The sequence below is a fragment of the Gekko japonicus genome, unplaced genomic scaffold, assembly GCF_001447785.1.
Source record: "Gekko japonicus isolate JY-2015 unplaced genomic scaffold, Gekko_japonicus_V1.1 scaffold968, whole genome shotgun sequence".
NCBI classification, from domain to species: Eukaryota; Metazoa; Chordata; class Lepidosauria; order Squamata; family Gekkonidae; genus Gekko; species Gekko japonicus.
Window position 1 is genome coordinate 99,319 of NW_015174872.1, and position 24,439 is coordinate 123,757.

Here is a 24,439-nt window from a genome sequence, read left to right on the forward strand (position 1 = left end):
AGGAATGCCAGACAGATGGAAATCGTCGCTGGCCTCAAGCAAATGCCTGGTGGAACATCTCTGCCTTACCGTGACTCCTAGCATCAGTCCTGGGACTGACCCACAAAGGCTAAACAGTCGAGATTATTCACTTTGAAATGACCTGACGGATAAGATATTGAGTCTTGATTCAAAGTCGCCTAAGTTTCCCTATGATGGAAACGGGAGGAAATCTTAGTTAAATCCACACTGCTTATTCTCCTTTTGAGAAGCTGTACTCTTCTAGGAAAGGGGTGGCTCAGTCTGAGGGGAAAATTTTCCCCATATTATATCTGGTACTTTCCCCCCTACATTAAATTGGGAGATAGACTTTACTAGAGTGTGCAAGAGGATGGATCACCCACCCTCACAAGTGTGGCTCATGTTCTGTGCTTCTGTGTGAACCTTTGAATGGAGGGAGATGGGCTCAGAGCACAGACTCATGCGGAGATGCAACAGGCAGCCTCCTGAGATGGGATTGTGTGGAGCATCACTGCATCAGGAACTACGGACTTGTTGCACCCAATGCTGAGAGACAGTAGAAGCATGACTATCTAGTGGTACAAAACAGAACTGAACCATGTACAGCTTCAGCCGGCACCTTCCCCTGCATTGATTCATTCACTTCATTTACACCCTGCCTGTCTCCCCGATGGGGACCCAAAGCAGCTTACACCATTCTCCACTTCCCACATTTTACCCTCACAACAATCCTGAGAGGTAGGCAAGGTTGAGAGTTTGTGATAGGGTTGCCAAATCTTCTTCCCCCCGCGGCGGGGGAGCGTCGCCGCGGTTCGGGAGTCGTCCCGATGTGCGTGCGTCGGTAGCACGTCGCCGGAAGTGACGGGCGACGTGCTGACGTTGGGGGCGTGGCTGAGCTCGTCGGCAACGTGGCTGCGTCACCTCCGGTGACGCAGCTTGGGGGGCGGGGTTCCCCCCGGGTCGGAATTCCCCTGCGACGGAAATCGGGCCGCGGAAGCGGGGGGTTCACCGCCCCCCGGCCCGATTTGGCAACCCTAGTTTGTGACTTGCCTGAGGTCACCCAGCAAGCTTCCATTGGAAAGTGGGGACTTGAACCTGGGTCTCATAGACCAACATTCTTACCACTACCCCACACTGGCTCAGTGCATTCTCAGGGTTCACAGCAGCTTTTAGTTCATTGGCCTCCCTCTCACAGCCCCAGTGCACAGTGTCAGAATTATTATTCTCTGAGAGATGGAAGGAACTTCTCAAGTCAAAATCCAAAAGAATAGCCGGTTCTTATAGCCAGGCTTTGAAACTTGAGGGTGCTAAACTAGGCCTGGAGAAGACAGACCGGGGCAGAGAAGGAAAGGCTTTGCAGGCCCACGGGCCCTGCAAAGACGGGGGTCCCGGTCATTGGAGAAGGTTTTGCAGGGGCCTGCCTGCCGCCTGCATCTCAGCACAGCCCTGCAAAGACTAGGGGGGGGGGCAGAGAAGGCTTTGCACTGCAGGGGCCTGCGCGGCCCTGCAAAGACTGGGGGCGGGGGGGGGGGGGAAGGGACAGTCACACCGTCAGCGCGGCCCTGCAAAGACTGGGGGGGAGAGAAGGGATGGGACAGTCACACGGGGAGATGGCTGGCCAGGCGGTGGACCGACAGGGCGCCGGCGCACGCAGCAGCACTCACTTCACCTTGCAGTGGGTTCCACCAACTTCCAAGAGGGCAGCTCAGCTCACCATCGACACGTGCAGTCGATCGGAGGCGCGAAGCAGGCAGCGTGCGCGTGGGCAGCAGGCCAGGAGCTCAGCAGACAGAGGCGGAGTCTGTAACCCCGCCTTGAGTGCTGGGAGGGGTGGAGGGGCGGAGCCGGAGCAGCGGAGGCAGAGCGGAGGAGGTCGAACTTCCCTTGAGTGCCTCCGTTCCGTCCATCCTCCGAGGAGGGGGGGAGGGGAGGGGGAGGAGGGGAAGGGGGGAGGCCTGCCGTGATCTGGTCTACCATGGGGTCGCAAAGAGTCGGACTCGACTGCGACTGAACACCAAAAAAAAAACTACATGGAAAGCATAAGCACAGCGGCCCCCTGAAGTCCCACACAACGCTGCCGGCTCCCGCGTGGATGGAGAGTCACACTGAGCGCTGCCGCTGCTGCAATGTTGAGAAGCAAGGCGGGAGGTGGGGGCGGGGGCTCGGGGGGTGTTAGGAAGTGCCGGCCAGCCACCCTCGGACTAGAAGCGCCGCTCTGGGGCCTGGGGGAGACGCTCACAGGGACCGCTTGCTGGCTGCCAGCGCCGATGCGCTCCTTCCCTCCGACAGGCCGCCGCCTCTCTCCCTCCCTCCCGAGGCCATGGGGGGAGGAGCAGAGGATCGGGGGAGGGGCCCCCACAAACCCCGTGGGGAGGCCGGGCCCCCAGGGCCCCACGCAGCCTACGGGCCTGCCTCATCCCCTTTCCAGGCACTGGGGTGGACCCAACGAGCATGATCTCTTGAAGGGTGGTTTGCCTGGGGGAACCCATAGGGGAGGGCAGAGACCCCACCATGGTGGCCCATCCATCCCGACCTCCCTCTCCCCATCAACTTGGAGTCTGCGCCCCATTCCCAGCGGCAGGCTCAGGGGGTCCACCCTCCAGTGGAGTAAAATTGGGGTGCAACTGACACAAGTGCCTCTGTAGAACACTAGTGGTTAAATGATGCGGATCTCTCCCCCGACGAACATGTACCCCATACACCTGGCACTCCACCACACAGGGATCACTGCGTGGGATGTGGAAGTAATTCCATGCAGTAGGCTGCAGCCATGCTCCCACACCCATCAGAAGGGCACTTTTCAGGCAGAACCTCTTTCTCAGACCCTGGACTGATAGGGGGCGTACTGACGGTTGAGGGACAGGCAGGTGATCGTGGCCTGGAATCCCTGGGCACGGAACACGATGGCACGCTTCGGCCATCGTCACCACTCTTGCCACTAGCGACGTCGGTCTCCTCCCTCTCACACATACTTTGCCCCCGCAGCCGACCTGGAACAGGGGGGGCTCTCATCCAGTGACCAAGACCAGACCAGTGGATGCTGCAGGGGAACCTGACACGGAGGCCACTGACAAAGTGCCTGAGAAGGAGGGCACCAGTGTGGGAGAACGCAGTCGTATCCCACCACCTGTAGTCAGTGTGCCCTGTCTTCCCATCTGCCCATGCCCGTGACTATGACCCCTTTGGGGGGGCCTCATGTCCCCACACATAAGATCCAGGTAATGGGGATGAAAGAGTGGCTGCTCGAGCCGCGGGGAAATGCTGCAAGGGTCGGTGGGTTCGGAGCCTAGTTGGCAGAGGAGGGGGGCCGAAGGCAGACACTCGACTCACCCAGGGAGAAAGGGTTTTCCCCCTTTCAACAGGGTCAGTCTAGGAAAGTCCTCACAGCCAGCAGTCAGAGGAAAGAGGGGGACCCAAAGGTAGAGACTTGATCCACCCACCCAGGGAGAAGGGTTTCTTTATTTTGGCAGGCGCAGTGAAGGCAAGCCCCGCAGTCAGTGTCAAGGACAGTTAGCCCCCCCCCCAGAAATTGCTTTGACAGTGGGGTGCCCACTTGCCACGGGAGACAAAGAACTCCCAAGTCCAGGACTACAGTGACCCAAGCAAAAAGGGGGGGTGCTCTTTCAAAGAAGAAATGTGAGCCCCGCAGTCAATGCCAAGGGCAGTCTGCAAACCTCCCCCAGGAAACGGTTAGAGAGTGGGGTGCCCACTTTCCAGGCCAAAGAGAGAACTATGAGGTGAGGGACTTCAGCAACCAGGGAGGCGGGGTGCAGAAAGGAGAGAAGACCCACAGCCTGTGCCCAGGAGACTTTGTCAGTGCCAGCTCCCTGCCCCAGAAAGTGGTTTGAGACTTGGTCGCCGAGGGGCAAAGGAGGAGAGGGAGAGAGAGAGAAGGAACTCTGAGGTGAAGGATCAGATAGCCATGGGTGATCTGTTTCCCCCAAAACCAGGTCTTCAGGCTTCTCCGAATGGCTGCAGAGATATTCACCAATGTGTGCTCCACTATTGTTTATTTTTGCTCTAGAAACACTTAACGATATAGTAAGACAGAATGAATATATTCAAGGACTGAAAATAAAAGGTTTGGAACATAAATTGCTGGCATTTGCTGATGACCTTTTATTTATTTTAGAAAACCCTAAGGAATCTATACAAGAATTATTAAAAGTGATTTGAGAATATGGACAAGTTGCGGGACTTAAAATTAACTATAAAAAAACTAAGCTAGTAACGAAAAATTGTGATACAGCAACTAAGCAAGAATTACCAAATCCCACATCTTGGTTTAAACCGGCTTGAGCATGGAGGAGCACCACCTTGTAGCTGGACGGAAGCATGCTCATCCCAGAATGGGGTGGCAGCTCCCCCTGCCCACCCTGGAACTCCTTGGGTTGCCACCAGTGTGCGGTGAGGGAGAGGTAGACGTGTTTTGGCCCTGTGGTCTAATATTCAGTATTTTTAAAAAAGCACATAAAACTATAATTGAAGATCTTTTGTTAAAAATATTCAAGAAGAAAATCAGAAATCAAGTAAATACCTGAGTAAGACTGGGAAATCCAAGATTCCTGCATCCATTACAGGGTGTCAGAGCTTCCCACAATCCAGTAGGTCCACAACTTTCACCTCCTTCTTCTTCTTCCTCTTCTGCTGGTGACAGATTTGTTGAAGATGGTCTCTAAGGATAAAGGATAAAGTAGGACTTTCATAATTAAGTATACTGTCTATTAATAAAAAGGCAATGTCTTATTTTTTTACACTTCAGATTTTTTTGACTAATAATATAGACAATATTAGATTCTATGGAGGAGTTGTTTATGGAACTGGTTTTTCCCATTCAGTTTCCTGCATCTTGTGAACTATGCGCCTGAAGGTTGTGGGATCTTCAGTTATAGAGTGGAACGCAGTGTGGTGGACTAGAGGAACAAAGGGAAATTGACAGAAATCATCCCTTCTCCTCCTGAATAGGCTATTCTACTAGCACAGCAACCACTCACCCAAGGGATGGGCAGGTGATCTGTGCAGTCCCCAGTGTTGCAACTCACTTTTATTCTGAGGGTCTTCCAGCAGTCAGGATTAGTTTTCCAAGGACCTCAGGAGATTCTTGGGAGAAGGGGGGTGATATCCATTGTGTGACTCCTTCCTTCACGGGTCCAACCTCTACAAATTAATTGGAATTCAATACACCCACCTGAACTGAATTTTGTAACTGTACTATTTTAATACAAGTAGCACATAGCAAATATTGGGATCCTGGTAAATATTAGTATCTTAGAATTCACTTTTCTTCTTTTGATTTTAAAATGCTGCCACTTGATCCATGGCAAGATAGGGAAAAGAATAAATTGTAATAAAATATGTAGAATTTTTGGATTCAAGCTACTTAAATACATTGTATTTAATAGTAACCTTTATTTCCTATTTTTTTTCTTCAGCATTCTGGTATGACTACCCAGATCATACTATATCAAAGTCGGCCAAACATTTACATGGACTTAACCCTACCTACTGTGTTGGATTGTGGCCCTAGTCTTCCAGCCAGGTTATACGCCTTCATGTACTTAGATCTTCTTTCATTGTTGAAGGTTTTCATTAGTAAACCATGGAGGATTAATAGTTTCCTTTTGCAGCTGCAGAAACCTGTAACAATGTACAGGTTCTCATTTCTCCTTTGCAGCTTCATTGTGATGTCATATGAATTACATAAGATTCTTCACAAAATAAGGAACATACAAAACTATTATTTAACAGAGACTTTTTGACACAAGACGTAGCACTTTTTTTGGAATTTACAAGTTTATATATCAAAGCAGTTCACTGGTCAGATTTAAACATTAAACTTGGACTTTCTCAGCGAAATAAGTTTCATGTCTTTCATTACATGACTTGAACTGTTATAATTCTGAATTTAAAAAATACTTTCTTATATGCTGTGCATTTGTAAATTCATTTTCAAAACATTTCTTAATGTGTTACTTCATTAAATTATTTTAACAATGAAGTGGTACTACATTGTGTGTTGCCATAGAAACAAGCAATCTTGTTCACATTATTAGGATGGCAAGGTGAACTTTGAAGAGTATGAAGTCTGAAAGATTTAAATATATTGTTCATATTACTATACAGAAGCAATACATGGATTATAGATCTATCCATCTATCTACTTTTTCATAATTAGATCCGATCTTTGAAAATATAATGCTAGAACTGTTTTAAGCACTGTGCCAAAGGAATGCAAAGCAATTACTTAATAAAAGCAAAAACACTTCAGTTTAGGGATTATGTATGAAACAAGCAGAGTTATCTTTGCATCCCTTCACGATGGACACAACATCCCTTTCCTCAAATCTTAATGCTGGCTATTTCATTAACCTCAAGCTTCTAGAAAAGAGTAAGAGTCCAGTAGCACCTTAAAGACTTACAAAATTTGTAGCAGAAAACAGTAACGGGCCAGTAGCAAAGAGCAAGCTTCTAGTTCATATTCTAAAACTCTGCCTGCTTCAGACATTTTGCAATTTGGATGTTATGCTTCTGTGGTGCATCAACAGAGGTATAACATCCAAATAGCAAGATGTCATAGTCCCACTGAATGTGGCATTGCAGGCTGCACCTGGAGTATTGTGTGCAGTTCTGGAGATCTCATTTCAAAAAGAATATGGACAGAATGGAGTGGGCATAGAGGACAGCAACAAGGATGATCAGGGGCCTGGAGACCAAGCCCTACAAGGAAAGACTGAGGAACTTGGGAATGCTCAGTCTGGAGGAGGTTGAAGGGGGGCATGATTGTCCTCTTTAAGTATTTGAAAGGCTGTCACTTAGAGGAGGGCAAGGAGCTGTTGTTCTTGGCACCAGAGGATAAAACTCAGAATAATGAATTTAAATTATGGGTGAAAAGATACCAACTGGATATTGGGGGGATAAAAACCAAAGCCAAGTTCTTATTCATATGTCTTCTCTGACATGATGAGAGGGCTAATATAATCACCACAAAAGGCCAGCTTCTAGCCCTCCTGAATCCCTCCAGAGATGCTGTTGGTTAGCTGTTGGGTTGGCAGGATCACAGCACTTCTCCCCTACCCTGCCATATGTTGGGAAATGAACTAAGTTATGGTTTTATATCTGCTACACACACACGCTACAAATGGACTGTGCACACATCTGTATACCATGAGCCAAAGGAAGCTGTTTGCATCACCTACTGTGAGAGACTTCACATAGGGAATACTTGCCTGCATTTTATGTTAATGTAGCTTGCACACATTCAGCTCAGAGCATCATGGGAAGAAAGAGCACATGTTAGCCATTGTGAGCAGAGAACAACAACCCAAGAAAGAGATTCCCCCATTACTGAAAAGACTGGTTGTCACACAGGACACGGACCTGATCTGCATCTGTATTGCAAGTTTCCTGTTTATGCCTGGTAAAGCCAAGATTCGTTTGTACTTCAAAGAGGATGCAGGAAGTCCACATTTCACACCTGGCCAGATGGCTATTCCATGAGATAGAGTGTAGTATTTCAAATATTGGCCCAACCCATAGAATACCTGCCCATTTCTACATGCACCAATAGGAAGAACTATGGTATGGACTTGTAAATAGGTGGGATTACAGATTGGCAAGGTACCACCCACCTGGAGATTCAACTATAAAAGTAAAGACCCAAACCCTAGGTCTTTGCTAGCCACCTCCCTTCTCTACGACCTCTATCTTCTTTACTACCCCTAAGGTCCAGCTTTCTGTCCAACAATCCTTTGTCTACCTTAAGATCTCTTGGACTGCAGCCAACGAGATCCATACTTGCTTAGCTGGTTCTAGCAGGTGTGATTTAGCTTAAACCCCTAGGTATTACTTTCTACCCCATTCCCATTGCAACAGACAAGACTTCTGGAACAGGCGAGTATAAATCGAAATACCTACCTACCTCCAAGTAACTGAGAATCTATTTTATTTCTATTTCTGTAACTCTAAAGGAAACTTGAACATATGCGAAGTGAGACTGATGTTTTTGTGTGTATGTGACTTTGATATTGCTTAGTAAAGAAATTATTTGTAAAACACCTGTGTGGTCTACGTTACTGGGACTCTGGGTCTGGACACCACCCTGATATAGCTGGCCAGAACTCACGTTAAAAATTTAGTTAGCCTCTGCTGTAAATAAAGCAGTTGGCGTAACACATAGCACATCAGTAAGTCTGGGGATTCCTCTGATCTCAGACAACATGCTATACAGTAAAATCCTATGCAGAATTACTCCATTCTAAGGCACTTGATTGCAATGGGCTTAGTCTAGAGTAACTCTGAATAGGATTGCCTTGGTATTGTATTTAATTTGTTTTAGCTATTTTTCCAATAAGAGTAATTTAAACAGAAAGCTTTGCATTTATTTGAATATAACATTTAAAACACACTTCATTTTTCCCTGCTAATCAAATATGCTGCTATAGTGCCATCGCAGAAGAACCCCTTGATGCATGGAATGGTGTTTGTCAGGTAATTTTATCTTGTCTCAGAGTACATTGGCAGCTAGGTTCCATCAAACTGGCTGCAGACTTCAGCCTTCCCAATGGAGTGTCAGGTGCAAGCAGTAGAACTTGACTCAGCATGAGCACCAGGTGATACTCATATTAGGAGGTGGCACCTAAGCAGGGTATAAAAGAGGAAACCATAGCAAGTGGGCTTTAGTGGAGATCTGGAGCGGTTGCTGCTGTAAGAATCCTGTCAGTGGCTGAAGGAATGTGAGAAACCATCTTTATGCATATTCAGGTGGGTAGCTGTGTTGGTCTGAAGCAACAGGATGAAGTTTGAATCTAGAAGTACCTTTAAGACCAACAACATTTAATTCTGGGTATAAGCTTTCGTGTGCATGCACGCTTCATCAGATACATTGATGACGTGTGCATGCACATGAAAACTTATACCCAAAATTAAACTTTGTTGGTCTTAAAGGTGCCACTGGACTTAAACTTTGTTCCATCTTTATGTATATCGTGGCTTGTGTTGTTGTCTGCAATTAAAGAAGTATATTTGTGTTACCACAGTGTGAGCTTCCTTTGACCACCCAAATCCACCACAACAGTACCTATTTATCTACTTACAATTTCTTGCTTTCAAACTGCTAGGTTGGCAGCAGCTGGGGCCAGAGACGGGAGCTCACTCCATCACACAGCACTAGGGCCTTGAACTGCTGAACTACAGACCTTCCAGTCTGCAGCTCAGTGTCTTATTTATTTATTAATTATATTTATACCCCGCCCATCCCGTGAGCGGGCTCAGGGCGGCTAACACTGGGGTACAATGTACCCCAGTCTTAACCTCTGACCCACCGCGGTCCCCTACTGAGTTGGACTCTTCTTGACAGATTGGTTTGATTCATTTTGATTATTAACTTATTAGTATTAGCTAACCTTTCTGCATCCTTTTTCATGGGGGGGTAAAGGGGGTGCCATTTGTTAGCAGGGAGGGGGTAATTTAGGACAGGCATTATTTTCATTGTGCTTTTGGATTCTGTCCAGCTTAATCGGTAATTTTAGATCAGCCTTTCCTTTTCTTAGTTTCTGAGGGGTTTGCTTCTTGTTTTTTATTTCTGTGTGTATTATTGATCCCTTGGGGGCACCTTATTCAAGGGGCTGTAAAACCAGACCCCTTTGTTCAATTCACTTGAAACTTGGGGAATCTTTAGAAGAGAGAGTGGACTAGGTTCCCTGATATTTTGATACCATTGGATGAAAAATGTCTGCTCAGGAATACTTGTCATTTTCCCCACATGGAAATCAATTGGCAGACATCCAATACAATATTAATGAAAATGGAACCCAACAAGTCTTCACAATATGATAACAATATTTCTGAGAATTCTTAAAATCAATGCACCTTCCCTTTCTTAATTTACAATGTGGAATTAAAATAACATTTTTTTCCACTGCACATCCCTAATATGTAGACATGTAGTTATGATGCAGACAGTATGAGAATATTACTCATATAAACAAATGTAGAAATCCAATGCAACATATCTGGAAGCAAATTAGCTCTAAAACAACCCGCCCCCCCCCCCCCGGCTTTTGCTTTCTACTGTGAAAGTGAGGGTGAATAAGTGGGTGGTAGAATGATGGGGCTTATAGAAAATGCATTATTCTTCATGCTACAGCAGGGAACAGAGATTAAAGAAGCAGGGGGGAAATCATACGGTAAGTGAGTAGGCAGTGGTCACCATTTTATTATCTTCTTTCTAGCTTATACTATTTTTGTTTTTAAATACATTCTTTTCAGAGGAAAATGTGTAATTGCCAAATGCAGTCAATTGCTTCTTTAAGATATCTTTGCATTACAGAAATGGTGTCTGAAGGTAGGGGGTATACCTATGCAAAGCCATGATTCCATTGACTTTAGATAAATGCTGAGGACAGATGGCTAAGAATAGAAAGCATTTGCACTGCATCACTTGTAGCAGGGATAATTCAGACATTACATTTTTTCCCATTAAAGATATTTTATTTTTTGTTTTATTTTTACTTGTCTTTTCAGCAATGCCCATAAAGCAACTTACAAAATAGAAACACAAATCAAACACACATAAATTCATCAGTACAATTAAAAAACTTTGAAAACCGAAATGAAATACAAAGAATCTTAACAGGTGAGCCTACATTTGCTATTGCTTCTGGTCAGGTCTAAGCTAAGAGCCAAACTAGATTGTACAGCAGCCATAGGTTTGACCTGTGGCCACTACCATTTTAGGGATTAATTTGACCCTTTAAAAAACATCAGGGCCTCATCCTGATGGGTGCCACAATGGGGGGGGGGGGGTAGGTGATATTGTTCCTGAACCTTTTCATGTGCTGAGACATGCCCCATGGCGGACATAAATGTCCATAATCCAAAGGGCTACCGCAATTACAGAAGTTGTGTTGTTAGTGATAGTCTAGTTGGTGCATTAAATTTAGATGAATGCCAGGGCTAGGGACAGCCCCCAGCCCACCTCTGTGAGACAAAAGGCAGTCTCCTAGTCACTCACAGCACACTTACTGGCAAGAGGCAAACAAGAAGGCAGAAACAGCCAGCAACAGCTCTCTGTAGGCCGTGTTGGACTGGAAGATGCCTGGTGGGGCCAGGAGAGGGTGGAGGTAGCAGCAGTTTTGGAACAGTGGGCAAGGAGACCGGGTGGCCTGGCAGTGATTACTGGGAAGGCAGAAACAGGCCAGGACCGGGTGTGGGCAGACCATAGAGGGAAATGGAAGAGGCAGAGCACTCCTCAGAGCCTCTGGTTGGCCTGTAAGGGGACAGAAGGACAGCCAAGGGCATAAGGAGCACCACAACATGTACCCATGTATTTCATAGGACAGCTTCAGTTCTCTGATAACATAATTTTCCTCCCTCTCTCCAATATTGTTCAATCTATATGTGGCCTCTTGCCCAGCTAGCAAGAGAACCGGGTTTGATTCCCCACTCCTCTACTTGCACCTGGCTGGATGACCTTGGGCAAGCCATAATTCTGGCACAGCTGTTCTTGAAAAAGAGCAGTCTCAGAGTTCTCTCAGCCCCACCTACCTCACAGGGTGTCTGTTGTGGGGAGGGGAAGGGAAAGGAGTTTGTAAGCCGCTCTGAGACACCTTTGGGTAGTGAAGAGCGGGGTATAAATCCAATCTCTTCTTCTTCTTCTTGAGGGTGCCCCTCTAGCACTGGTGCCAACCACCAAGAGCCTGGGTGTGCTTCTGGATGCCTCCTTATTAATAGAGATGCAGATCACAAATGTTGCTCGATTGGTGTTTCTTCAACTGTGTCAGGTCCAGCAACTGGCCCACTTCCTGTCTCACCCTGATCTAGCCACAGTAATCCATGCAATGGTCACCTCCCGGCTAGACTACTGTAACTCTCTGTACACATGGCTACCCTTGAGACTGATCTGGAAATGACAATTGGTCCAGAATGCAGCTGCTCAGGTTCTTACTGGAACCCCATTGACAGCACATATTCAACCAAGGCTTTGCCAGCTGCACTGGATCCAGGTTGAATACCAGATCAAGTTCAAGGTTCTGGTATTAAACTTTTAAGGCCATAAATGGTCTGGGATCAACGTATCTATGGGACTGTGTCTCCTGGTATACCCACAGAAGAGCACTACACTCTGGGGAGAAAAATCTTCTGGTGATCCCTGGCCCAAAAGATACCTGGCTGTCCTCAACCAGAGCCAGGGCCTTTTCAGCCCTGATGGAGCTCTCTGCCAAATGACACCTGTGCCCTGCAGGACCTAGTGCAGTTCTGCAGGGCCTGTAAGACGGAGATGTTTCACCAGCCCTATGGTTGAGGACAGCAACGGTTTCCATCAAGCCTGGTTTCCTCCTCTCTCCTCCCCCCCCCCCACCATGGGGTAAAGACAAAATTGGTAATTTAAGTACCATCAATATAAATCACAGAATTGTTTACTGTTTTTATTGTTTTTATTCTGATCTGTAAATATTTTTGTGATAATGTAGTCCACTGCCCTGAGCCTTATCAAATCAAATAAATATAATAAAAACCCCTTAAGAACAATCACCAAGTAGTTCCCAGAGTAGGAAACAGCAAGAATATGACTTCACTATCACACACTGGCCAGCACAAATGTATTCAAACACCTGTTTGCAGAACCCTGAACTCTCTGATCCAGGCTCTGCTTCCCAGCCTTAGCCATACTGCTAGGTCCCAACCCAATATCTTCCATTCAAGACCCCTGCCTAGCATTGTGTGCTCAAGACAGCTGCCTGCCTCCCTATCGGTTCCTGAACTTAACCAGGGCTGCTTTCTGCAACCCAGTCATCACCTATGGACTGTCCCCAATGCTAAATCATGAACAGAAGTGTATATTTAATAAATCCACTTTCTCAAGCTGGAACTCAAGTCACTCACTCCTTTCACATTAAAAAAGTAATGTAATAGTTGGCCCATGCCCACCTCCCCTAACTAGCACTCATTCCATCTACATGCCAATGCACAGCTATTGGTTCCAAGGCAATAGTGACAGCTTGAATATGCAGTTAGATAACGACAGCTGAGGCTTTTGACTCCTTTCACAAGATCAGGGACAGCAAGAACAATAGATTTCTTTAGCTGCTACATTTTTTTCCTGGAGTGAAGCTCCTACCTCAAGTATTAGTTTAAAAAAATAATATAATGGAACTCTATTATTTACAGGGCTTTCTTCTGCTTTGTAATAAACCCATCTCTACCCCCTTGTCTCTCCTCCAACTCTCAGGGGTTTGAGCAGTCTGAGTACTTTTTAACTATGTGTATTGGTTTAAATTGTGTGTTTTAATTGTATACAGTATTGTTTTTTAATTTGTTGCTGGACACTTATGGAGTCCTTGCAGCTGTTGCTGCTTTGTTTGCTGCCTAGAAGCTCAGGGGATAAAGCAGGGTATAAATATTTTAAATAAATCTATTTCTCTTCCATCTCCATTTTTTGTTTAACTGACATGCAACTGCTCCCAGCAACTGGCTTCTGAAGCCTATTAAGCTTTCATCAGACCATTTTGGGTCCCCTCCCCCCTCTTTTGCCAAAGAAATTTCTCCGCATTCCTTGCAAGTCTCATGAGCCCGTAGAGAACCCTATCTTGTCTGACCTGGTCTTGCTGTTTTCATTTCCAGTGGCAAGTCACTTTGCTATTAAATATACTGACTAGATGGAGGCTATAAGGAACTGGGGGCGGGGTAACAATTTTAGAAATCCCAATACTCCTAGCCTCCAAATCTAAAAAAAGGTTCTCTACACTCACAAAGGCTTGAGCAGACTGCTTTCTCTTCTCCTCCACCACCTTTTCCCCCTTTAGCTGCCTGCAGCAGTCTGTCTCCCCTGAAGCATTTTTAGTTTTGTCAAACAATTTTAAGGCTTTTAAAAAATATATTTTGGTTAATTTGTAAGTCACATTTTTCTGCATACCTGGGCAGTCATTCTTTCTCCTCTGTATCTTGTCTGTGCAACTTGCATCATCCACACAAGGTTCAGCCAGTTTGCTATTAGATATAGTGATATTTGTTTAATAAGAAATAAAAGGACTAACACTCTTGTTCTCTGAAAATGATGCTAAAGCTCAAATACATAGACACTCAACAGCCTTGGGGGATGAGTCTGTAGACTGATTTCTAAAATAACATTTAGTTCTAAAATAGTTTCACACTGTCAGGAGCATACTATGAACTACTTCATTACTCCAAAGGATTCTTTTTGCCCATCTACCACATGGAGAAAACTCTACGTGCTGAGATGGCCCCTGTATAACAGCCAATGTGACATAGCAGTCAGGGCTTCAGAGCACGGTAGAGGCTGCAGGTGGGGGGGGGAGCTGAAGAATGAAGGGGAAATAAAGGTAGGTTGATGATTGCCTGGGAAATAGATAGGGTTGCCAACTCCACTGGGAAATTCCTGGAGATTTGAGGAATGGAGCCTGGAGAGGGTGAGGTTTCAGGAGGGGTGAGACCTCAGACAAGTACAATGCCATAGACTCCACCCTCCAAACCAGCCATTTCCTCATGGGGAACTATTGTTGCCAATCTCCAGGTGGGGGCTGGAGATCACTCAGAATTACGATTGATCTTCAGGAGGGGGGAGGAGATGGAAAGCTGAAGTCAGGGGGGCAGATAAAGGTAGGTTGATGGTTGGCTGGGAAGGAAATAGATAAGGTTGCCAACTCCAGGTTAGAAAGTTCCTGGAGATTTGAGGGGTGGAGCCTGGAGAGGATGGGGTTTGAGAAGGGGTGGAACCTTAGACAGGTACAATGCCATAGACTCCACCCTCCAAACCAGCCATTTCCTCATGGGGAACTATTGTTGCCAATCTCCAGGTGAGAGCTGGAGATCACTCAAAATTACAACTGTTCTTCAGGTAGCAGAGATCATTCCCTGCTGAGGTTGCCACAGCAAAATGACACTGAGTGCTCAAGGCCGGGGCACCCACCCAGAGCCTCTTTCTAGAGCTCGTTGTATTTATTTCCACAATGGGCCTTATTCTTAGTTGGTAATAATGATCACCGTGCTTATCTTGCCTTACAACAGTTTTGACATAACAGTATTGGAAAAGTCTCAGGTTGTATTTTATCAATTTTACAGGCTATTGGTCCTGTTGCTTGTTTTTTAATCCTGTACTCATGTTTGTTTAGATGAATGCACATGTATTTGATAAAGCAGTCTCTAGTCCTTGAAAGGGGTATACTATAAGAAATTATAAGTCTTTACCACCAGGTTCCATTTCTTTTGCAGCAGACTAACATGATTGTTCCTCCAGAATCTAGTTATTTTAGCCAGTGCAAGAAGTTAAAACTAGGTGATACTTCAGATTCTCTTATTGCAGGCTTCTAAACTCGTCAATGCTGATACAAGTCTATATTTTTATTTGGCATTTCTAATAAAGCAAATTACTTGGCCAGTTGTATAATATTATTATGAAGCAGAGATTTTCTGTCTGGCATCTGTTTATTCCTTGATGCTCCAATACAGGTAACCCTGGGCAATTTTTAACCCACTCACTATACAAAATCCTTTTTTATAATTCATGTAAGTACAGAAATGAAAACCTCAGGGTGCATAAAACATGGATTCTGATGTCTCTACACTAATGCACATAGTATGGGAAACAAGCAGGAGGAACTTGAAATCCTAATACAGTAAGGGGACTAGGATCAAATAGGCATTACTGAAACTTGGTGGGATGACACACACAATTGGAATATTAGGATTGAGGGGTACAATTTATTTAAAAGGGACAGACAAATAAGGAAGGGTGGAGGAGTCACATTATATGTAAAGGAGGTATATACCTGTGAGGAAATATGTGAATCTGAGCATGAAATTCCAGTTGAGAGTCTCTACGTAAAAATAAAAGGAGTAAGAAATAATAATGATATTATGGTGGGGGTCTGCTATAGACCACCAAGCCAAGCAGAGGATTTAGATGAGACACTCCTAGAACAGATTAAAAAGTTCTCAAAGAGATGGGACACAGTGGCCATGGGAGATTTCAATTACCTGGATATCTGTTGGAAGTCCAGCTCTGCTAAAAATGAAAGGTCCAATAAATTCCTGACTTGTCTTGCTGACAACTTCATTTTCCAGAAAGTGGAGAGGGAAACAAGGGGATCTGCTATTTTGGATTTGATTCTTACAAACAGGGAAGAATTGGTTGATGTGGTGAAAGTAGTGGGTACCCTGGGTATTAGGGTCCATGTAATTTTGGAATATACAGTCTTGGGGAAGGTAAAAGCTGTACATAGTCAGACATATAGGTTCGATTTCAGGAAAGAATATGTTGACAAACATAAAGTTATGCTGGGTAGAATACCATGGTCAGAAATACTTAAGGAGAAGGAAGTTCAAGAGGGATGGGACTTTCTTAAAAGCGAAGGCACAAGTACAAACGATTCCTATGAGAAGGGAAAATGGGAGGAGCCTAAAGAAGCCATAAACAGCTTTCTAAAGACTTGAGAAATAAAAAAGACTCATTTATAAAGTGGAAGGATGGCTTATAACCAAGGATGAATACAAACAAATAACCAGTGCTTGTAGAGAGTTAGGAAAGCTAAAGCTCAGTATGAGCTTAGGCTAGCGATACACACTAAAAACAACATAAAAGGGTTATTTTCTTATGTTCAAAGTAAGAAAAAGAGCAAGGACATGGTAGGCCCATTGCGGGGATAGGAAAGTGAAATTGTAACAGGTCTTCTCTTGTGAGGGAAACGGCACTCAACATGGCAAAAATGGAACACAAGACGAGGGAAGGGAGTTGCAGCCTAGGATCAGCATAGGGGTAGTACATAAACACCTAGTTTCTTTAAATGAAACTAAGTTCTCAGGGCCAGATAAAATGCAACCAAGGGTACTAAAAGAACTCGTGGATGTAATTTCTGAACCTCTGTCCATTATTTTTGAGAATTCTTGGAGAACAGGTGAGGTAGCAGAAGGTTGGAGGCAGGCAAATGTTGTCCCCATCTTCAAGAAGGGGGAAAAGGAGGATCTGGGTAACTACTGACCCATCAGCTTGATGTCTATACCTGGGAAAGTTTTAGAACAAATAATCAAACAGATAGTCCTTGAGCATTTAGAAAGGACAGCTAAGAGTCAGCATGGGTTTCTCACAAACAAGTCATGTCAGACTAACCTTATATCTTTTGTTGAGAGAGTTACTACCTTGCTGGATCAGGGGAATGCTGTAGACATAGTTTATATTGATTTCAGTAAGGCTTTTGATAATTCCACATAATATTCTTATTGACAAGTTGGTAAAATGTGGTTTGGCACCCAAAGAATGCTTGTTAATGGTTCCTCATCCTCTTGGAGAGGAGTGACAAGTGGAGTGCCACAAGGATCTGTCCTGGGACCTGTTTTGTTCAACATCTTTATTATTTGGATGAAGGAATAGAGGGAATGCTTATTAAATTTGCGGATGGTACTAAATTGGGAGGGGTAGCAAATATGGTAGAAGACAGAGTCAGGATACAGGATGATCTTTACAGGAAAACTGGGCTAAAACAAATAAAGTGAATTTCAATGGGGATAAATGTAAAGTTCTGCATTTAGGTAGGAAAAATCAAATGCATACTTATAGAATAGGGGAGACTTTTCTTGGCAGTAGTATGTACAAAAGGGATCTAGGGGTCTTATTAGACCATACACTGAACATAGGACAGCAGTGTGATACAGTAGCTAAAAAGGCAAATGCCATTTTGGGCTCTATCAACAGAAGTGATGGTATCGCTTTACTCTGCTCTGGTTAGACCTCTCCTAGAGTATTGTGTCCAGTTTGGGGCACCACAATTTAAGAAGGATATAGACAAGCTGGAACGTGCGCAGAGGAGGGCAACAAAGATGGTGAGGGATCTGGAGACCAAGTCCTATGAAGAAAGGGGCTGGGTACATTTAACCTGGAGAGGAGACAACTGAGAGGTGATATGATAAACATCTTCAAGTACTTGAAGGGCTGTCATATAGAGGATGGAACAGCTAAACATTAGAAAGTACTTCCTGACAGTTAGAGCGGTCCCTTAATGGAACAGGCTTCCTCGGGAGGTGATGGGCACTCCTTCTTTGGAGGTTTTCAGACAGAGGCTAGGTAGCCATCTGACAGCAATGCAGGCCTGTATCTACCACGGAGCCCACAGGGCCCCACCCCCTAGTGGTTTTTATGGGTCTCCCTCCCTGAGCCTTGGCTCCCCCTCCCCCTGATTGCCTGTCAGCCTGTCGTGGGGGAGGATGAGGGTGGCACAAGAAGCAGGGTAGAGAGGCCAGCAGCAGGTAAGCCCACCCAGGCAGGGCAAGGAGGCAAGTGAACTCCTTGTCTGGCCCTAGCCAGGCACACCCAGCTGTGCTCCTGCATGCCAGTGTACCCACATGCCACACTTTCATGGCCAGCCCAGCCACCGCATGCCATGACTCTCCCAGCCCTGGGAGGGAGCCAAGGGTGGAGGCCAGGCTACCCTTAGTGTGGTGATGCAGGAAAGGGCACCGGGGCTCCTTGGGGAGGGAGGGAGCCAGACACTCCAGAGGGAAGGGCTGCCCTTGCTGGGGGGAGGGAAGCTCCCCCCAATTTAATTAGCTTGTGGGGGCCCTCAAGGCCCCCTCACAAAAAATCCCTAGCTACAGGGCCACAGCAATGCTGATTTAGTGAACTTAGGCAGATCATGAGAGGGAGGGCAGGAAGTGTTGCATCAGTGCTTAATTCTTGTGGCCCTTTCTTACATGCCCAGCGAAATGCTGATTGCCACATTGGGGTCAGGAAGCAATTTTTCTCCAGGCCAGTTTAGCTGGAGATTCTGGAGATTTTTTGTCATCTTCTGGGCATGGAACAGTGGTCACTGCGGGTGTGGAGGGGGAGGTATTTTTGAATTTCCTGTATTGTGCGTGGGGTTGGACTAGATGACCTTGGAAGTCCCTTCCAACTCTATGATTCTATGATTAAGCTGTTTGATTCAGTTTTACTGCTTGACAAGTAATGTTAATGAAAGAATTGCTTTTCCTTTCATGGATTTTACATCTGTAATCATTTAAATTCATCAAGCATCCCTGGTATCATCCAGCAGAATGAATACAAGTGTCCAATTGGCATTGGCAGCACAGTTACATTTGTTACTTTTATCCACATCTATCATATCTCTTCTTAATCTCCTTCTTTCAAAAGTAAATACTCAGGCTTTTAAATCTCCTTTTCTCATTTAGATGCTCTACAATGACTCTAATCATTTTCATTGCCCTTAGCTGATCTTTTCTAATCCACCAGTTTCCCTTACTAGAATGACAGATACAAATAGTAAAAGAATATCTAACTGAGGATACACTGGTTATTTATTTAATGCAACTATAGCTATTTAAAATATTATTAACAATGCATCATTCTCTCTTTTGAAACTGTATAAATATTAAGAAGATCAATGATGAACTTACTTTATTTCCATTTTCTTGATAGGTTAGAAATCACTTTTAATTACAAATGTTACAAATTGCTGCTTCCAATTATATGCTCTTCCAATTCCAGCTACTTTCTTTTGAGCTTTTAAAAAATAATTAAATATTTATGGTCTGAATTGCAACATTTTGGTCTTTGTTTTAGATTATTATTGCTGATTGTTTTAGTGTTGGTTAATTTCAATTGTTTTGCTGTATCATTTTAAATTTTATTTTATTGTTGCTGACACTCTGAGGCTCCTGTACTGCGGAATAAATGACTATTTTACTGCTGTTATTTTAATGTTTTTGTCTTTTTAAATTGTCTTATACAAAAACAGTATAGAAATATATAGTACAATAGAAACTTGTAAAATTATGTTAGTTTCTTTATACTGTTTTAATTTTCTTTAAGCTTTTGGTGGAGAGAGCAAGATAGAAACTATTAAAATAAAAATATATTTATGCTTTTATTTAAAAATATTTTATTAAAATATTTTATCCCTAATGTTTAATTCCTTATTTTATCTTCCAGTTTTGAATATTTTTAATATATGAAAACATCTGATAATTGTCCTAAGTATTATTGTATTAAAAAAATGTTGGCAACTCATTTTTTATGTGACAAGCAAGTAAAGCTACAAGTGTATATCTGTTTTCTGGGAACTAAGCCCTATTTCAGTATAGGATTTACTTTAGGATTATCATGCATAGTACCAGATTGTAAGAGGCCATTCACATGTTCCATGTTATGCATTCACATATGCACTTTTGTCCTGTACTAAAAAGAATAGACAGTAGCGGTACTTCCACTGCATTGTAGTAGTTTCCTAAGCAGTGGTGCTTATGGCTGGCTCCAGGTCTTTGGGGGCCCCAGGCAAGATGCGACCATCTAGTGCCCTCACACTAAGCATACTGCTTCCCCCTCCTACCCAGTGTAGGACAGAAGGGAATGTGACTACTTCCCACTCCTTTGAGCCCTTTCAGTGCAGGTAGGGCTAAAAGGAGAGTGATGCTCCACACCCTCCACTATTTCCTCAACATGGAAATGCCTGCGGGAGGGCACTATGAAAGGGGTAGCTGGAGCCAGTCTGCCTATGCCAGACAGCTGATTCAGGCAAGGTAAGCTGTGAGACCAGGTTGGGAAGGGGGCTCACTTGGGGGGATTGTGGAGAAGACATGCAACCCAGCCAGCAGCATGACTGTCGAGGTTGGGGTGGGTGTGGGGAAGGCCTGTGGCGCCAGCCGTGGAAGCTCACTTGGGGTTGGGGGGAAGGTAGAGGAGGCATGCAAGCCCAGTATCGCCCTCGGGGCTGAGGTGGGTGTGGGGAGGGGGCTTGCCTTGCGGCCTGGGCTGTGGCACCAGCTGCAGAGGCTCACTTGGGGTTGGGGGGGGGAAGGTGGAGAAGGCATGTGGCCCAGCCTGGTGACATGGCTGTTGGGGCTGGGTGGGTGTGGGGAGGGGGCTTGCCTTGCAGCCTGGGATGCAGCACTGGCCATGGAGAATCGCTTGGGGCTGGGGAGATGGAGGAGGTGTTTGGGTAGACCTGTTCTATAGAGGCCAGGTCTACCAATATAGTGGAAAGGGGTGGGTAGACCTGTTCTCTGGTCTACCAATACAGTGGGTGAAAATTGACGATTCTGTTTTATCTAATAATGTTTAAATTATTCTTAAAATATAGTTTTATATAAACTCCTTTCCCTTCCCCTCCCCACAACAGACACCCTGTGAAGTGGGTGGGGCTGAGAGAACTCTGACACAAACTGCTCTTTCAGGAACAGCTGTGCCAGAGCTTGTGACTGACCCAAGGTCACATAAGCAGGTGCAAGTGGGGAATCAAACCCGGTTCTCCCAGATTAGAGTCTGCACACTTAACCACTACACCAAACTGGCTCTCTGTTAAAATTTTTGTGTGTATGTTTTGGTTTATAAACATATTCATAAATGTTTGAATATTAGTTGTGGACCACACTGCAGGAAGGCCTCCCACACTTTGGGTTCAACAGTGGTCTTTATTTTTGCCTGCATTACAGATGGACAACATAAGCTAAAGATCTAGTATGTTGACTGATCTTCATCTGACTCCCCTGGCCAAAATAAATACATGGTTGAAAAATGTAATGTGAATTAGAAGCTGTAACATTATCTTTAATTTATCATATTCACCCTTAGCATTCTTCCTCTTAGACCAATTGTGTCAGTTTATCTTATCATTCTTTATACTCATTTGTATTTGTTTGAAACTCAATTGATAATACGTAATTTTCTCTCCAACATTTCATCCCATATATTGTTAAAGGCCTTTTCAAAACAGGTTCTTCTTTAAAGTACTCAACATTTTAATTTTTCAACATTTCTCTGCTAATTCTGTAAGCATCTGACACAAAAAATATTCTCAGATAAAATGGCTGGTGCTGTTCTTTAAATTATTGAACCAGACTGCCATCTATTGGAAAATAAATTCTTTATAAAAAGCATTTCTCCAAGCATGCTAGTGACATACATTAATGTAGAAACTGTTTTGAAAAACAATCCCATTATGAAAAAAACTTGATTCTGTAGCAAGAAATATATGTAGACAGTGCAGAAAGACCTGTAGATCGGAGGTGGTGCTCTTTTCCCCGTTTTATCAAAACTTTCTCTAAAAATCTGTGAACAAATATACCATCTAGCTCTACACATGTTTTCCATGTGTTTTATTTTTATGTAGGCTAGCCTTTATTAGCTGCTTATCTGATACTACAATTGTTCATTACTGCCTGTACTATCTGAGCGAAATTGTACATCAGTGCATTTGCCCTGCATGTGGAATGCAAAGGTGCTGAGCTGTTTGTGGCTGTCCTTCAACATTTTATTTATGTTTACAGACACTGAATACACAAGGCTTCAATATGCTTCTATTACTAACTCTTATAACAGCCCAAGAAAAGCCTTTACCATCAGAATATTCACAGACTTTCAGTGATATCACAGAAGTAGATGAGTGTGAATGTAAGATAGGTAGTGGTCAGGTTTTACTCTATTATATTCCATTTAAGATGACTTGATATTACACTGCTAGTCTTCATGATTCATGAAGCACAAAGAGTGTTCTAAGTAATGTAAATAATAAAGAAATAAAATGTACCTAGAAAATCTTCTGTGATGTCATCCTTTAAACCAAGGGTCCCCAACCTTTTTTAACATGTGGGCACCTTTGGAATTCTGATACAGTGTGATGGATGCAGCCACAAAATGGCTGCCGTAGCTTACCTTCAGTCACCCAGTGAAGATCCTTGTGCTGTGGGGCAGCTGCTGCCAAAGCAACATTTTAAAAATCTGCACAGACAATCAAAAGCCTTGCTGGAGAATAGCTAGGGTTGCCAAGTCATTTTTTCTTACCGGCGGGGGAGCCTCGCCAGGTTCTGGGAGCCGTCTGTCGATGTGCGTGCACGCTTCGCACGCCGCCAGCACATCACCGTAAGTGACGTGCAACGTCGATCACGTTGAAGGCGTGGCCCCGATCGCCGTAGGGAAAACCATAGAGTTTTCCCTCCGACGATTGGGGCCATGCCCCCAACGTGATTGACGTGGTTGCCTCACCTCCGGTGACGCAGCCACACTGTGCTTCAGAGGGCAAAGTTCCCCCCAGGGCCCAATTCCGCGGTGGCGGGAATTGGGCCTCCGAAGCAGGGGTTTACCCACCCCCACTTGGCAGCCCTAAGAATAGCCCCACCTGGCCCTGCCCACTTTCTCAAAACAGTTGGTGGGCCTCAGGAAAGGTGTTGGCAGGTGCCATGGTGCTCATGGGGACCATGTTGGGGACCCCTTCTTTAAACATACAATGCAACTCATCCCTGCTTTGTCAAGTGCTAACAATGTGCAGGAGAGGAGGTTGTCAGCTGGCCTGAAAAGAACAGTCTGATATTTTTTGCCTCCTCGGACACAGTTACCAAAAATTTTAGTTAAAAGCCAGAATTTGGGCAGGGTAGTCATTATTTTTAACGTGAAGCTGGAATTCCTTGAGTAAAAGTGAGAACAGCATTTCTCCTTAATGTGTACTTTAAACTGTGCATGTGCACTAAGGTCCAAGTTGCTGAATTCAGCCCCTGTTCTCCGTTTCACATACTGATTAATAAAACAATGCAGAATATGTGCATGTTCTTCCACCATAGCTAACTGCAATCATAAGAGGGGTCACAGTCTAACTAGTATGTGACAAGAAAGCAAGAAATTGTGACAAACCAATGCTAAATACTAATAAGGATTTATAGAACTATGCTGTATTCCTTTCTCAAAGACTTATCATAAGTGTATCATAAGTGGATCCTTACTTGCTACAAGCTTCCTCGCCCTAATGAAGTCAGGAAAAAGCAAACTTTCTTACGCAGCAGGATAATTCTTTGGAAAGTTTTCCTGTGTCAGATTTTTCAAACATTTGGAATGGACACCTTAGACACTGGATTTTGACTTTTGATTTATATATAACTAGCAGTAAAGCCCGTTGTGAAAGCAATACAACGAGACCTAGAAAGAGGCTCTGGGGGAGTGCTCTGGCTTTGGGCAAACAGTGTCAATTTGCTGTGGTGACCTCAGCAGGGTATAATGACAGAGTCTACTGTTTTCTCCAGAGGAACTGATCTCTGCTACCTGAAGAGCAGTTGTAATTGTGAGTGATCTTTAGCCCTCACCTGGAGATTGGCAGCAATTGTTACCCGGGACAAAGTGGCTGGTTTGGAGGGTGTAGTCTATGGCATTCTACCTGTCTGAGGTCCCACCCCTCTGCAAACCCCACCCTCTCCAGGCTCCACCCCTCAAATCCCCAGGAATTTGTCAGCATGTAGTTGGCAACCCCATCTCCTTCCCAGCTAACCATCAACCTACTATTATCTGCCCCTTTGACTTCAGCTGACTTCTGCCCTCCCTTCTGCAGAACAGTTGTAATTCTGAGTGCTCTCCAGCACTCACCTGGAGATTGGCAACAATGGTTCCCTATGTGGGACTTACTGGTTTGGAGGGTGGAGTCTATGGCAGTGTACCTGTCTGAGGTCCCACCCC

General features: G+C 44.7%; 1 protein-coding gene across 1 annotated transcript in view; it reads right to left on the reverse strand.

Moving 5' to 3' along the window:
* The window catches only part of LOC107121815 (ankyrin repeat and sterile alpha motif domain-containing protein 1B-like), a gene marked incomplete at its 3' end in the record, with an annotated part of 257,150 nt that overhangs the window by 83,923 nt on the left and 148,788 nt on the right, over positions 1–24,439 (reverse strand). The window contains exon 9 of the mRNA XM_015424811.1: positions 4,538–4,675. Within this exon, the coding sequence (XP_015280297.1) occupies positions 4,538–4,675 (138 nt within the window). The remainder of the gene's footprint in view (positions 1–4,537; positions 4,676–24,439) is intronic.